The sequence below is a fragment of the Siniperca chuatsi genome, linkage group LG23 (assembly GCF_020085105.1).
Source record: "Siniperca chuatsi isolate FFG_IHB_CAS linkage group LG23, ASM2008510v1, whole genome shotgun sequence".
Classification (NCBI taxonomy): Eukaryota; Metazoa; Chordata; class Actinopteri; order Centrarchiformes; family Sinipercidae; genus Siniperca; species Siniperca chuatsi.
In genome coordinates this window covers 1,628,839-1,644,637 of record NC_058064.1, presented here as the reverse complement: position 1 = coordinate 1,644,637, position 15,799 = coordinate 1,628,839, and the positions used below count along the sequence as shown (strand labels likewise).

The window sequence follows — 15,799 nt, the reverse complement described above, 5'->3', positions numbered from 1 at the left end:
CTCGCTACTTGCTGAACTGATTCGAGTCATACTAGGTCAATAACGAACAAACAGCACGGTCATATCTTTCAAAATTTATTGAAACTGTTGTAATATGATGAAATCAGAATGGACAGAAATTGTCGACTAACCTTGCATAGGTTACAGACTATGCCTCACCAACAAATGACAAACATTGCATACTGCAGCAAGAACCTATATGAAAATAATTTCTTTAAAAAGAACTGACATGGTAGATCTCAGCAGCCCAGTGGAGGGTGAGCATTTGTTATCTTGTGTTTTTAAATGGCGTCTCCAGCACGGGGGCTTTCAGTCGCCACGGTCGGGATCAGACTTTGGCTTTATGAGTGTAAGAGGGAACACGGGTACTACTGCTGAATGACAAACTGAACCTAATGAGTCCCAAAATATCCAATCCTTCAGCAAACAGAACATTTTAATATAATAACATAATAACATAATAATAATAATAATAATAATAATCTTTGCATGAGCAACGATCATGCACCTCAGTCTCCAGTCATTCATGCACTTTCTCAGCAGAAGTGAACTTCTGCAGTAATCACATGATGACACTTGACCTCTTTGCACTTCAAAAATATTTTCAAACTTCAAACTCCTCAGTGCATCATCATCATCATCATCATCATCACTTGTGTCATGGCTTTTTAAATCACAGACATTCCTCTGAACACTTGCGAAGCAGTAAGTAATGCAGAGTCTCTCAACCTGCTTATTTTTAGCTTGACACGTCTTTGTAAGCTGAACTCCTTTGGGATTTTTGAACAGTAAAAATAGTTTCAAGACATCAAATTGGACTTTGGGAAATCATGATGTGCAATTGTCTTTATTTTTAAATGTTTAAAAGGATAATTGATAATTTTTTGTAATCAAAAATATAATTTACAGGCTTGTAATCTTTTTTCAGTTGCAGTCCCTCACATTCTGGGACCTAAAAATGAATAATTCCTGACCTTGGAAAACATAACTGACAAAAAAAGGTTTTAACTCAAGCTCCACTTACTATCTTTTTAACCGTATTTCAAGGTCTTCATCTTTTTTTTCCCACTATTTCCGATGTCAAGAATGAACTTTCAAGCTCAATTATTCAGTATTCGGTCCCGAAGTTTGAGTTTGACGGCTGTTATTGGGACTTTTTATGAATATTTTCCTTTATTCACTCTTTTAAAGCTTATTTTAAATTCCTTTTAAAGTTTGAAACTGCCTCGTGCATGGAGTGTGCAATACAAATAAATATGCCTTGGCTTGCCTATAAACTATAGTTTTGATTACAGTTTGTATCAGTTAGCCTTTTAATGATTAAAAATAATGACGACAATAACCATCATAAATTCAAAGAGCTCAGTTTCAACAACAGTCCAACAAACCAAAGGGATTCAATTTAAGAAATCTAAGCCTTTGGTTAGCTAAACCAACAAATACTGGGTACATTTACTTAATCAATGACATAATCATTGATAGATTTTCCCAGCTGTTATTGATTAACTTCCTTTTGATCAACAAATCAGTAGACTCTTTGATTCAGGTAAAAAAAAAAAAAAAAAAAAAAAGTGCATTTTATTCTTTAGTAATGTTCTTTAAAGGGACAGAGCTGGTCACGCAATATTCATGTTTAAAGCTGCACATAATATTTTTATATTAACGGTGGATTAAATGACTGTGTAATGTGAAAAGTGTTGCTCATAGCAACAAAAACATACAGAGAATTGTCCCCAACTCTGCAGCTGTACAGTTAGCGCAGCTTTAAGTGGAAATACGTGAAAATGTCCTCTCAAGGTTGAGAAACTCTGCAGTGATGGCTTAAGTCAGCAGTCAAAGAATATTATAAGATAATAGAACCAAAATACTTTCCAAATAACCTGTTGTGTAAAAACAGAAATTGTTGATATGCAGCTCACTGAAGATCAAACATGTGATCGTCTGTAAATTAACTTTTCTTAAATTTTGGACTTGGCAGTTGGAAGCCTGTAAACTCAGTCATATTAACTGTAGTTTCATTTGGAAGGAAAGGTGTTTGTCTCGTCCTCTTTTCCGCATACCAAACACAAATGTCCAAAGATTAAAAATAGCAAGAAAATGTCAAGTTTTTCAAAACATATGACCCACAATCTAGAAAATGTAATTCTTTTTGTGAATCATCCGTCTGTTGAGCTGCTCTGATGATATGAAAAAACTGTAAAACTTCGTTTGGTCCCTTCGGGGGTGTGTGGTGAAGATGCGTCTCAAACTTTGGCCTAAAACACTACAAGTATGAACAAACAGAAATTAAACCCACAACACTACTAACTACCCTGATGTTGCTTTCAATCACTAATTTCAAAAAGCTGTCGAGAAAATATAGAACGTCTTTTTTTACGTGATTTTATCCTTAAAAAAAGCTGTGAAATTTGTCATTTTGCTCCCTCGGACCTGCCGCATGTTTAACATTTAGCACCTTCGTAGCATTTATTTATTTTTTCATCTGACTGAAACATCAATTAAAGGGATTTTTTTTTTCACGTGTTTATGAAACAGCAGTTTATGAAACAGACCTTAAACTAACTGGTTGATGACACACAGCTGATACACACATGTAAACACAACTCAATCTTTTCAGACAAGAAACATGTCTGGAGTAACTGAGCGCTCCAGAATACTAATATAAGTTATTATCTTGTTCATACAAGTGGAATATGTGGATTTTGTTATCTTGAAAGCACAAATTATTTACTTTTGCACACAAACTATTATCTAAACTTCTTTATAGTGCACAAATTATAATGTTGCATGTACAAATTATTATCTTGATGACAATTCATCTTTTCCACACAAATTATACTCAAATTATTATCTTGTTCACTCAAGATATGGAGCAAGATAATAATTTGTGAACGCACAAGATAAAAAAATATATAATCTGTCAGGAATTCAAGAGCTTCATGCACCTCAGATTTAAACTGCCCACAACAGCACTTTAGAATAACATCATGATATGAGGCATACGGATAATACATTTGTAATACTGTCCCATGTTTACAATACAGTGTTCAAAGACATGAATATACTTTCTTATATTACATACTAAAATAATAAAAGAATTCGAGGTAAAAACCAAACGAGAATAGATTCAATTTGACTCAAACGCAGGCAATGAAAATACTCATTTGTGATTGGCTGGCAGGCGTCTAATAAAATCCTGAACCAGCTCACATCAAACATTATTTGAGTGCTCAAGCTGTATTAAACTACAGGTAATTAAAGCAACAGTACCGATGACTCACGTCTGTCAGCAGACAATGTAAGATTTTTGCATGTTCAGCTGACCTGCTGTGCACTGAATTAAAGTCATTAATTGGATAAATAATTGGAATAATTCAATGGAAGTGTAACAGCTGAACGCTGTGTCTGTTTCTGGGATTGGTGCTGTTGTTGGACTATAACAAAATCAGGGAGTGAGGCTTTGAAGTTTTTCTCCCCCAAACAGGTGTTTTCAACTGATGATTGGACCTCAGAGCTACGCTGGGATCAATGCGAAGTCACCAAACTCAATGTACCAGTTGTCCCGCCTTAAACAGTTCAACAGGAGAATGTGGAAGATGTCAATCAAGCCCAGTCTGTACACGCCCACTCAGCCCTGAGATGAGGTCTGAAGTGAAAACACCTGCGTGAGCGGATGTGGGGGGCTGTTCATCATCACAGGAGGAGCGTCAGCTCCAAGACTTCAAGTGTAAAACCAGCCGATGAGTCTGCGGACTTTATATCCAAATACTGTGTTTCTTCCTGCAGCTGACCCGGGAACTGAAACACACCCTTAATGCCGTTTCCTGTCTTTAAGGTGCCTGTGATCGATCACAACACTCGTGCTCTGCATGACTCACCAGAAATGTTTTGGCCTATCAGAATAAACTGATGTTAACAAACTAATACAGCAATATCGGGGATTTTTCTCAACTACAGTTGAGTTGAAACCACAGTCAGTAACTTCACATGGCGGCGTGAGGGAACTGTGTGACTGACTTTAACATGAGTGAGTCCAGTTTTCTGACTCTGACTCTGATCGACTCATCGGGAGCTCACATGTGGCCAGGCGCTGTGCTCCAGGTGTTTGTGTTAGGGTGGTTAGTGTCTGGTAAATCACATGAAGTGGACCAAACTGTTAGTGTCATGTTCTCTGTGACAATAAAGCTTTGAATCTTGTTCTGAAACTCGAGTATTGTATCAGCTCTAGTATCAAAACATTTATATCAACATGATATATTTTCTTGTACAATAATTTTAAAGACACCCTCCCTAATTGTTTCCAGTTGTCACCAAGCTGTGTCCCGCTGTCTCCTCACAGTTGAGTTTTAAAGCGTGAGAAGGACTAAGTCTGGATATGTGAGGGTGCTATAAAACATGTATCATTAAGGATTAACACTTTGAGTGACAAATCATCACTTGCAGCTGTTATTGTGACTGTAGCAAAACCAGGATTTGGAGTACACACTGCAGAGTGAAATTTAAGCCACTAAGTTTTGCTTAGTGCAAATTCTGTCCAGATCAGAGTCAGCGCTCCTTTTTCTCGCGGATGCTTTTAACATCATCCACATTCATTAATCAGTCCTCGTGTTGTCGTCGTCCTCCTGAACATAGTGCTTTCCCTCACACAGCCATGTGCTCCCTCCTCAGAACAACACAGCAGCAGCGCCATTTTGCTAGCATGCAGAGTGACTAATGCCTGTGGTAATGTTCAGATGAATGCTGAGTTGCTGCTCTGCAGAGGATTCATCATTATCTCTCCACAGCAGCAGCCACTGAGCTCTCCCAGGCACAGAAAACAGTTATTTCCCTCCTAATTTCTTTAGCCTAAACCAGCTGTCCAAACACTGAGGACATGTTGGACAACGTAAGCCTTAATCAAGCATAGATAACATTGCAATACTGTTGTCGAGAGGCAGTCTGATGAAGATACAGCAAGTTGGACGGTTAAAAACTGTGGGAAACAACACGAAGCCTCGTGGTACGACTCAAAAGCAAAGCAGCGGACATGTAAGGCTCATTGCTTTCAAAAACCGACTGTGTCCAGATTTCTTTCAAAAGGAGCAGATCTAATTTTCAGCAGCGTTTTTTGGTCCCAGGAATCAGAGAGCGGCAGTGCTTTGTGCAGCCAGAGGGCGCTGTTCTGCAGAGCTTACAGGCTCCTCTGACGGTGGCAGTTAAAAGGAACAAGAGCACAAGAGCTGCTGATTATGCTGCAGATCTGTCAGAGTCCTTTTGAAATGTTTCGTGCTGCAGTACTACCCCTGAGGTAATGCCCTCAGTATTTTCGGGGATGTGGAGGTTTTGCAACTTGTCACTGTGTGTAACTTTAAACTTTTTATTTTGAAATTCAGCCTTGTGATGACTATGGCCATACTTTTTTTTTTTGTAATATTTACATTAAACAATAAGTCTTGTGATATTCTATATTTCTCTTACTGTCAACAAATCCCATGAAAAGACCCAAACCATCATGAACGTATCTGCTAACAGGTGTGTGTGTGTGTGTGAATCACAGCTGATGGATCTTCTTCCTCCATCGTTGTCCAGAAACTATTAAAACACATCAGTGAGCCGCTCTGCTGCACTGGGCGACATGTTCCTTCATCACCACGAACACACACACTGTAGTTTATTCTGACTCACACACACACACACCGTCCTGCTGCCCCAAACACTCACTACAGCACCACATGTGGATTCATCCGCCGCTGGAAATAGTCCCCAACAGATGCACCGTTTCCTCCTGTTTGTCTGATAAAAACTACAGCGAGCAGCTGTTTGAGGAAACTACTGAGCCTTTTTCTAAAATGACTATATATGTGTGAGGTGTTTTTAAAGATTTACGTCTTCGGCAGGAACCAATGGGCTCGGAGCTGAGAGCCGCAGACAGGAAGTCAGACGGTACTGAGAGACTAACATGTTGCTGATTTTGGTCTGAACATGGGATTTGTTGACAATAAGAAAAATACAGACTTATATCCTTCAAAAAATGTGTTTGGAAATGACAGACGTAGTAAAAACCAACTGGTAAATTCGTCACATGATAGTGAGTCAGTTTTTAGATCAAACCAGGCCAGAAAAACACTTCTCATCCAAAAAACATGTTATGACCTTGGTATTTATAAATTCCTAGCTCTGTCTGCAAATGTATTTTTATGATCCAAATTTCATCTGTATTTTTGCAGAAAATTGAAAACAATGAGCCTTATGATATTCCCTAATGATACTTATGACCAGACACTATACTATAGATATGTCTTATTGATATCAATCATCTATCTGATTTGCCTTTTAAGGGGAATTCTGGTATTTTTCAACTTTTGTTTTATTCTCATAATTGTGGCCATTCTGACTAATTAGTCATGCTAACTTTGCAGTTAGCTCTGTTGTAGGAATTTTGGAAACACGACTCCGGCAAAATAAAATAGGTCTATATCGGGGCTAGCAGCGCGAGCCTCCTAGAGGTTTCTTAATAAACTTAAATTTTACATAAATCATGCCAAATGCTTGTCTCCAAGTCCAAACAAAAGTAAACCCCAGCATTAGCCCCCCTGGATTAGCTACTGTTGCTCACTAGCTTATCCGAACCATGTTTATCCGACTCAGAGTGCACAGAGAAGGAGCTAAACCAAATGAAGGAGGAAAGATGAAGATTGGAGGCAGAATGACTTTAGGACCTCACCTCCCCTAAATAAACTGGAAGAAGAAATAAAACAAAGCTGGCTTGCCCTGATGGTTAGCTCTCTATACGGTCAACGGCGATAACGACACCTACAAAGCAAACACAGCCTTTTAAGACTTTTATCTGTTTACCTGTGTTGAAGTACAATCAAGCTATATATGAAACGATAACTTATAAATGTTTATTAATTATTCTAGATGAATAGGTAGTTTGCGAGTTGGCTAACCTAACAGCTAGCTTGTCCCATACATTGCCCCACAACTACAACACTATGCAGTTAGCTACTATAGCTAACTGTATAGGGTCCATCAGTAGATCCCTCATCAGTAGTTTGCTACAATAGCTAATCCAAGGGGATAATTTGTGTGTTTACTTTGATTTAGACTCAGAGACAAGCGTTAGAATAGGCAGTTTACCAGTTGGCTGACCAAACAGCTTGCTTCGTTAGCCGACAAATTGACCCATCAGTAGACAAGCGTAAGAATGTTTGCTGGTTAGCTAACCAGACTCTGTTAGCTTTGTCACTTTTCTAGTTGCCCCATAAGTAGACCCGTATGCAGTACGACCCACAGTCAGAATACTGCAATCCCTTTATGGATGTCAAACTCGAGTACCTGCAGACGTATGACCATAGTTTCTCTTGAATTTCCACGCAAAAAAATCCATATTTTAACTTGTCTACTCTGCTTATTGTGCACTGCAGCCGTGTGTCACCGACCAGGACAAATGTGAGTTTATGTAGGCCCAAAACTCTGGCGCCAGAATAAAGAATATATTCCTGTCTTTATCGAAACGTATTAGTCTATAACACTCTTCTTTTAAAGATGTGCAGGGTGTAGTGCATCTTTACGGCAGGAGAAGATAAGCTGCACATAGTAAGCTCTTTGCTGCCTATTGTAACGGGAGGCACTTTAGTCAATTCTATAATGAGATGGGGTTCAAGGCACTAGAAACTAATTTTAGATATATCTATGATATTTTTTAAATATTACTGCTTTCCTTCTTGTAACTGTTTAAAAGTCAAATGCAAGAGAAAAAATATGGGGTCACAAATCACATAAAATGATCCCATGCATTTCATCATTAAAGTTCAAAGCTTTAAATAAATGAAAAAGGAGGATGTAATTTCTGAAGTGTCATTTTTTAAAGAGATCGTCGGATATGTCTCTTCTGATTTTTTTTTTTCTTGTTTTTGTTTTTTTTTCAGCAGATTTGTCCCCTCCGGCAGTTAGCTCCGTCATGCACCGTATCCTGTCGTTAGCTTGACAATAATGAGGAGAATCATCATCATCATCCCCCAGCTCCCGAGGTCTCTCCACAACTGCAAGCAATTTAATACTGTAGTCATGCATTGAGTATACATAGCTATACCATAGCTAATTAGGCCATAATGCTTTAGTATTTTGACATGCCATGATCTTCGAAAAAGAAGTGTTCCTGTTCCCTTAATGCTTTAACATTCAACACTTAAATGTTTTAAAATAACTTAAACAATAATAAATAGCCAGTGCACTTTTGGTGAAAACAAATGAGAGAAAAAACTGCGATTCCAGGAGAAGATGAAGGTCAAAGAAGAAAAAATGTAAAAATAGAAATGAGGTAATGTCTTGTGCATGCCAATATAAGAGAGAAGAGAGTCTCCACATGCTTTTATATAAAGGAGTGTTGCATGGCATCATACAGGGAATCTCCAGCCTGTAGCAGCAGCAGCAGTGTAGATAACAAGGCTCAGCACACTTCCTGTTTGTTCCGATAAGGTGCCTGAAAAACATCGATCGACATCTGACGCTGAGTTTTCCAAAATGTCCCTGGATGTGCCGCAGAAAAACATCGCCCGACCTTCAACTGTAATCCACTCAAAATGTGTTTCTTCGTTTGAGTCGTCCTCCGCCGTGTTCTTCAAACCTCAGTTGGGCTCTGTTGTTTTTTGTGTTTTCTTTTATCCTGAAAGTTTAGTCTGTTGCACAAAGCCTGGTGTCCGGGAGATTTTTTTAATAAATTCTTGTGTGTGTCACATTAGTAATTTGTGCCCTCAAATTGGAAATTATTCCCTCACACTCAAAATGTAATAAGTTTGTTCTCTCAATTTAGTCATTCAATCTTTTGAATTTTTAAATATTTAGCTCTCAAACTTTTCTGTTTGCAACTGCCTTTTATAAAAAAAATACAAATCGGACTATTCATATCTTGCACTGTACTGTATTTTTTATTCTCTTCTTTATTCAGTTTTACCATATTTTTTTATCTTCTGTTTAATTTTATTCTTTATTACTCCTGTTTCTATGTGTCTTACATTTTGTCTTGTCATGTCTTGTGTACAGCACTTTGAATTGCTTTGTTGTTGCAAGGTGCTACGCTAAAAAAATTCCCTTGAGGGAAATTAATCCCCTCAAATTTACTAAATCTTTATCTCAAATGACTCAGTTTGCTCCCTTCCTTCTCTCTTCTGCATCATCCTCTAGAATAAGATTTGTTTTTTTTTTTACAAATTGGATCATCTACATTCATCTAAAACCAGCTGTAACTCTATAAATTACATTTAAGAGACAACAAAGATAACACAAAGTTGTGTTTTAACAGCCTAAACCCGAAGAATACCTATGAATCTTGGTCGAAAGCGAAGATGGTAACACTGTCAAAAGGGGCACTCCATCAATTTAGTATTGCACTTCTATAAAGTTTGAGAATTTGCAAGAGACATATTTTAAAAAGAACAGTAAAAAATTGTGCAACAGAGACCAAAATATCCAGATTTTTGTCTCTAGTTTGGGACACTGGCTCCTTCAGTTCCCATAATGCTTCCCAATAATAACTATCATAATGTCTTTTGTTAGACTCCCCAGTTTCGGGCCAGCTCCAAAAACTTAAATTTCTCATAAAGCAAAGTCTCTCCCTGCCCGGTAAACACCCACATCTTTCAAATTCGACACCTCCAGTTTGTAACGCACGCTTTCTGTAAAAAAAAAAAATTGTAGTCGCCATGCTAAAACCAAGATAGCCCTAATGACATCACTATGAGATCGCTCAGACATTATATATCAGTAGACTAATCTTCATGTGTGAAATTGGTGGAGTTCCCCTTCAATTTGAGGGAATAAACAATGTAATTAACTGGTACAAATTTCTAAAATGAGTTAATAATTTATCAAAAATGTTCCCTTACACCTGCTGATCTTTGAACTATTGCCAGGCAACTCTGTCATTGTGTTTTCATGAAATAACTGAGCCTCTACTTTTTATAAATTTACCATGTGTGCCTTAAACTCTTTAAGTATTCGTACATGTTTGAATGAATCAATGCAAAAGAAGAATAAAATGCACCAATGGAGATAAAGCATCCAAGTATTTCTACAATATTTACACCTGTGCGTTGGACGCGGCCTCACACGTCGGTGAGCAGTTTCCCCTTGTTCACACAGTTCTGGCTGGGAGCCGTGCAGTTGGCAGTCCTAAGGTTTGCTTCCCTAAAGTTATCGATGCTGTTGTTCATGTCCTCGTCTATCTCCATGTACTCCGACTTGCTGACCACCGAGGAGCAGCGGCGGCTCGAGTTGGTGTCCGACGCCAAATTCTGGTTGCTGACGTTGAGGAGCTGAGCCTGCTCCTCCCCCTCCGTCTCCCGGTGGTAGAAGTAGTTGAAATTGGACACGATGACGGGCACTGGGAGCGCAATGGTTAACACTCCAGCGATGGCGCACAGCGAGCCCACAATCTTCCCTCCGATGGTTACGGGATACATGTCCCCATAGCCGACGGTCGTCATGGACACCACGGCCCACCAGAAAGCATCTGGGATGCTGGTGAAGAACGACTCCTTCTCCTCAGCCTCGGCGAAGTAAACGGCACTGGAGAACAAAATCACGCCGATGAAGAGAAAGAAAATTAGCAAGCCCAGCTCCCGCATGCTCGCCTTTAGAGTTTGTCCCAAAATCTGAAGCCCCTTTGAATGTCGGGACAATTTAAAGATCCTGAACACCCTCACCAGGCGGATTACCCTGAGAATAGCCAGAGATGTGGCCTGTTCCCCTCCTCCCTTCCCCTCCTTGTTGTCTTGGTCGTCAGCCAGCTCTGTTCCAAGTGTGATAAAGTATGGGATTATAGCCACAATATCAATAGAGTTCATCATGTTTTTAAAGAATGCCGCCTTGCTGGGACAAGCGAAAAACCGGACTATCAACTCAAAGGAAAACCAGATGATGCAGAGCGTCTCCACCACAAAGAAAGGGTCTGTGAGGACATTTGGTTTGTAATACACGGTGATGTTCCCCACTATCTGCATCCGCTGACTGGGATCCTCCTTCAGCTCTGGTAATGTCTCCAAACAAAATATGACTATTGAAATAAGAATAACCATAACTGAGACGATGGCGATCCCCCGGGCGGGCCCCGAGCTCTCCGGATGCTCAAAGAGGAGCCAGATCTGCCGCTGGAACTCCTTCTCTGGCAGGGGCCGCTCCTCTTCCCGGATAAATCCCTCGTCCTCTCGAAACTTCTCCATGGCCTCCACGCCAAGTTCGTAAAACTTTATCTCCTCTGAGAACATATCCAGCGGCACGTTGACCGGTCTTCTTAGCCTTCCTCCGGACTGGTAATAATACAAGATGGCATCGAAACTCGGGCGATTCCGGTCAAAGAAATACTCGTTTCGTAAGGGGTCGAAGTAGCGCATCCTCTTCTTGGGGTTCCCAAGAAGCGTTTCCGGGAACTGGGCGAGAGTCTTCAACTGGGTCTCGAAGCGCAGCCCCGAGATGTTGATGACCACCCGCTCGCAACAGTCGTGGTCGTCGTGATCGTCGTCGGGTGGGTAGGGGTCCTGTGGGTGTCCCGGCAGGGTGGAGGTCTCGTCCATGTTCTCTGTGGACACCACAGTCATCCTTCCTGGCGGGTGGAGGACAGGGAGAGGAAGCGGCGTGAAGGTGAAGAGGAGCAGGTTCGGAGTGAAGAAGCCTCTACTGAGGCCAGGAGCTGTGCAGAGCCTCCCTCTCCATCATCATCATCACCATCATCATCATCATCATCATCATCTCCGAGATGAACATCTTCTTTCTCTCAGCAATGCTTCATCCGTCACCTGCAAGAAGGTGAAACAAACTACATCTAGTCTCACAAAGCACATATATCTCAGTTCACACCCCATTTATCAGCTCAAGAGCTAAACTGCAAGAGAAAAGGCCCAATGCAGTACAGTAGCCCGTGCTGCATCTGCTGTATTTTTACCGCATACTTCAGTATTCAAGTTTGCAGTCCTTCTGCGCTTCCTCTTTGCGCACATCAGGACTCATCTCATGCATCAACTATTGTCCAGTCAGATAAAGATTTTACACATTCAAATGAGCAAATAAATATCCTCTAAATCTAAAATATCCTTTGAAAGATGAAAAATGATCAATAAAAAAAAAAATATATATATATATATATACCTGTGCTGAGCTGGAGAGCAGCAGATGGAAGGAATGTCCTCACCCTGCCTACCTTTCCCAACTTGGGTTTAATACTGATATCGTTTTACAGTATCTCTGAAAAATTAATAGACTATGTTGTCTTGGTTAACATCCGTATCCTCTTGGTGTAGGTTTTCAGCGTCGATCGGAGCAGCCCGCAGCAGGAGGAGGCTTCAGACGGCTTCGGACCGCGGCTCAGCAGCAAAAATCCTGACTGGCAATTTATTAAAATCATGCTGGAAATAGAGGAGGCGGAGGACGGAGTCTGGTAGAAAGACAAATATTAGAAATAAAGCTGGATCTAGCTCCCAGTCTGATGGAGAGGACTGGGAGGACTGGACACAGCAGCATCAGCAGAAAGCGTCTCTCTCCTGGTTTTTTTTGCTGCGGTAAAAAAAATAATAAAAGAGACAAAACAACGCGGAGGCTTTAAAGGAAAACCGGTTTAGGATCCCGCACAAGAGGCGCACGAGACAGAGGATGTCTCCGGTAATTTGGAAGCATATTGCAGGATTTCATGTAGAGAGGAGAAAGGAGAAGTGAGTGGAGGAGAGAGGGAGGGGTAGGAGAGAGAGAGGGAGAGTGAGGGGAGTGAGAAAGAGGAGAGGAGGGGGGTTTCGACGCAATGCAGACAGACTGTAAAACACAGTTGGCACTACAGTACGTGTGCATCTGCAAAACCGGCTCCGGTACCAAACATCACAGCAGGACTCGTGACGGATCGGTTATCAGAAAAAGTTACCTCGTGAAAAATAACACCGCAGGTCTCAATAAATGAAACAGGCTAATGCCACAGTATCCACTGCACCGTGTTATGTAAGCAGCGTGTTCGATATATGTCTGGTGTCAAACGCAGCGCTCATGCGGGTTTCAGCTGCAGGTCTGAGGTTTGCCTGGAGGAATCTGCAGGCAGAGAGCAGGAAGCGGTTTCCCATATTTGGCTGCTGAGCTGTTTGCGACAGTCAGGCCTGCATGTTGGTGTAAATATCCCGGTGTTGCTATGGTAACAGGGTGAAACCAGCAGAGGGATTTTATATATATATATATATATATATATATATATATATATATATATATATATATATTTTTTAACTTTTTGTCCTGTGTGAAACTACACTGGCAGTAAGACTGTAAAAGGCTTCAGTGTAGAAACTGATCAATAGGTTGGAAGGCTGCGATCAGCTGATACGGGTTGATCTGATACAGAAGCCCATTACTGACAGATTAAGAAAAAAAAAAAAGAGATTAAATGTAAGAAAAACAAAACTTCATGTTCAATGTCAAGTCATGACGTTTTAATTAGAAATTACGAGTAAATCTCAGTCACTCAAAATGTGCCAAGTCAAAATTATGAGAAATTAAGTCAAAATAATAATTAGATAGTAACTAAAAATTATGACTCACTAAATCTGAATTAAATATGTTTACTAAGTCAAAACTATGAATTTTTAAGTCAAAGTTATAAGTAAGTCGAATAATTCTGATTTAGTAACTAACAAAATTATGAGATAAGTCAACACTATAAGCTACATCGTCAGATTGTAACTCTAAATGTTGACCTTCTATGTCAAAAGTATGAAGTTTACTATGTCAAAATGGTGGGATAATAAGTCAAAAGTGATGATTGAGTAATCAAAAATAATCAAACTTTGACGTACTGAGTCAAAATTACAAGATACTAAATCAAACAACAAGTCCTCCAACCCATAAGACCACACAGGTCGTTTGTTCTTACCCTCTGATACGACCCACAGGAGCGTTTCCTCAATCAGCGCCCCCTACTGGTGGCAGGTGAGGACGGGCTGCAAGCATACGTTACGTAAATCATGTGACGTTAAACACGTGGTTAACGTGAAACGGTTGCAGTTTGGTTAGGTTTAGGCAAAAAAACTACTCGGTTAGGCTTTAAAAAAAAGATCATGCTGTGGGTTAAAATAACTATCGTAAGTTAAGTAGCCTACGTTACGTAAGTCACGTACGTAACGTTATGTAACTTTAAATAAGTCAAAGTTGACTTTTGGTTTCACACGGGACACGAACCCGGATCTCGTGGGTGAAAGTCCTTTGTCTGATTGTTTGTTTTCTAGCTTTTTATACTAAGTCACCTGACTTCCTGGTTTGCTCATAATTATCACGACCACTAGAGGTCGTATCCTACGATATACGTAAACATGGGTCGTAATAAGCTGCTATGATTTTCTAGTGAGGACAGTCTGAAAACAAAAATATGAAAAATTACAAAATTATGACATTAAGTCAAAATCATTAAAGAGTCAAAACTGAGACAGTATCTCATAATTGTGTCTTTCCATGAGTATTTTTCTTTTAAGAAGAAAAAATAAACAATATCGCAATGTCAAGACTCATCCTTTAATGCGGGATGGGTAATGTATTGGTTATTGATCCGCTGTGGTGGTGCTAGTTTGACTTAAGTAAAGGGTTTGAATGCTTTTTCACAGTTAATACAGAAGATCAGTGTTATTAGTTTTTGCAGAAGCTCTACATTGTTTTCAAAGCCACATGAGGCATCTGCAGCTCAGCACCATGGACAGCTCCACTTCCTCAAACATCCCTAAACTTCCCTTTATTTTCTTAGCATGCTTCTTGCAGCATTACAGCGAGACGCTACGTGGTCTGCATACATGGCACTGATGTATACAGTTTCTCCAGCAGATTGGGGAAAGACTCGGTCGGACGCAGCAGGAGCTAAAGCCCAGCAGACGGACCCAGCAGTGGGCAGGAAGGTGGAGGATCAGCTGGCTGCAGAGCTGGAACCGGTCCCAGTTACACTGAAAGGAGAAACATCCAGAGACACAGTAAAATAAAAGACGATGTCATTAAATAACGTTTAGTCACATTATAATAAACTACATGTAGAATATATTATATTATATCAAAATGAGCAAAATTGTCAACAATGATACCACATTTCAGATGGTATATGTCTAAGTTGACACATTAACCACTTGATCATTACTATTTTTATTTTTCATTAATTTCTTCATACTCCGCAGCCCTCTGTATTTCAATATCTTATTTGTATATGTTCAGTATAATGTGATAACACTCACCTGTAAATGTAATTCTATGCAATGTTTAAGTGATTTATTGAAAATCAAAATATAGATTAAATGGTTTTTAGTAGTTGTTTTAAGCACCGAATTGTGTCTGCAGCTCCTCTTGTCAGGCCAAGCTCAGCCCCCACTAATCAGAGGTAGGCTAGCCTGTATGTAGCCTGAGAGGCAAAACCCGGGGCAATATAGGCTTAAGAGCATTAACTAGCTTAACTGCTTCTTAAGCTTGTTGCTGTGAGCGCACGGTAATAATTGAAAGCAATCCGTGTAAGTATATTACATCTATTGTATTATACGTTAATTACGTCCTTGCATCTCATGAAAGCTGTAAGATTAAACTCTTTGGGACAATTTAGGCAAAACCTGTCCTCTATGCCTGACAGGCAGAATGCAGGGCAAAATGTGTGTTAATCTTTATTGTGAGCGTACAGATTCAGTGGAAAAGATCGAACCTCAAAAAGTCGATTTGGTGAGCAAGTAAAGATTTATTTTGTAGCACTTTTCAAAATAAAAGTTGCAAGCATTTAGCACAAAATATCAAACATGCAAGATATTAACAAACAAGAGGAATGCAACAGAAA

General features: G+C 39.9%; 1 protein-coding gene across 1 annotated transcript; it reads right to left on the bottom strand.

Moving 5' to 3' along the window:
• Positions 1-8,337: 8,337 nt before the first annotated feature.
• On the bottom strand, positions 8,338-13,128 carry kcna1b (potassium voltage-gated channel, shaker-related subfamily, member 1b). Its single transcript, XM_044186683.1, has 2 exons — positions 12,124-13,128; positions 8,338-11,774 (listed from the first exon to the last, which is right to left on the bottom strand). Exon 2 carries the CDS (start codon positions 11,574-11,576, stop codon positions 10,086-10,088), a length of 1,491 nt encoding a protein of 496 aa, XP_044042618.1. The 5' UTR covers positions 11,577-11,774; positions 12,124-13,128; the 3' UTR covers positions 8,338-10,085.
• Between the last annotated feature and the right edge of the window lie 2,671 nt (positions 13,129-15,799).

What these genes read in the sequence shown, in the direction of transcription:
- kcna1b (XM_044186683.1), bottom strand. Translation starts at nt 11,576, where the DNA reads ATGACTGTGGTGTCCACAGAGAACATGGACGAGACCTCCACCCTGCCG.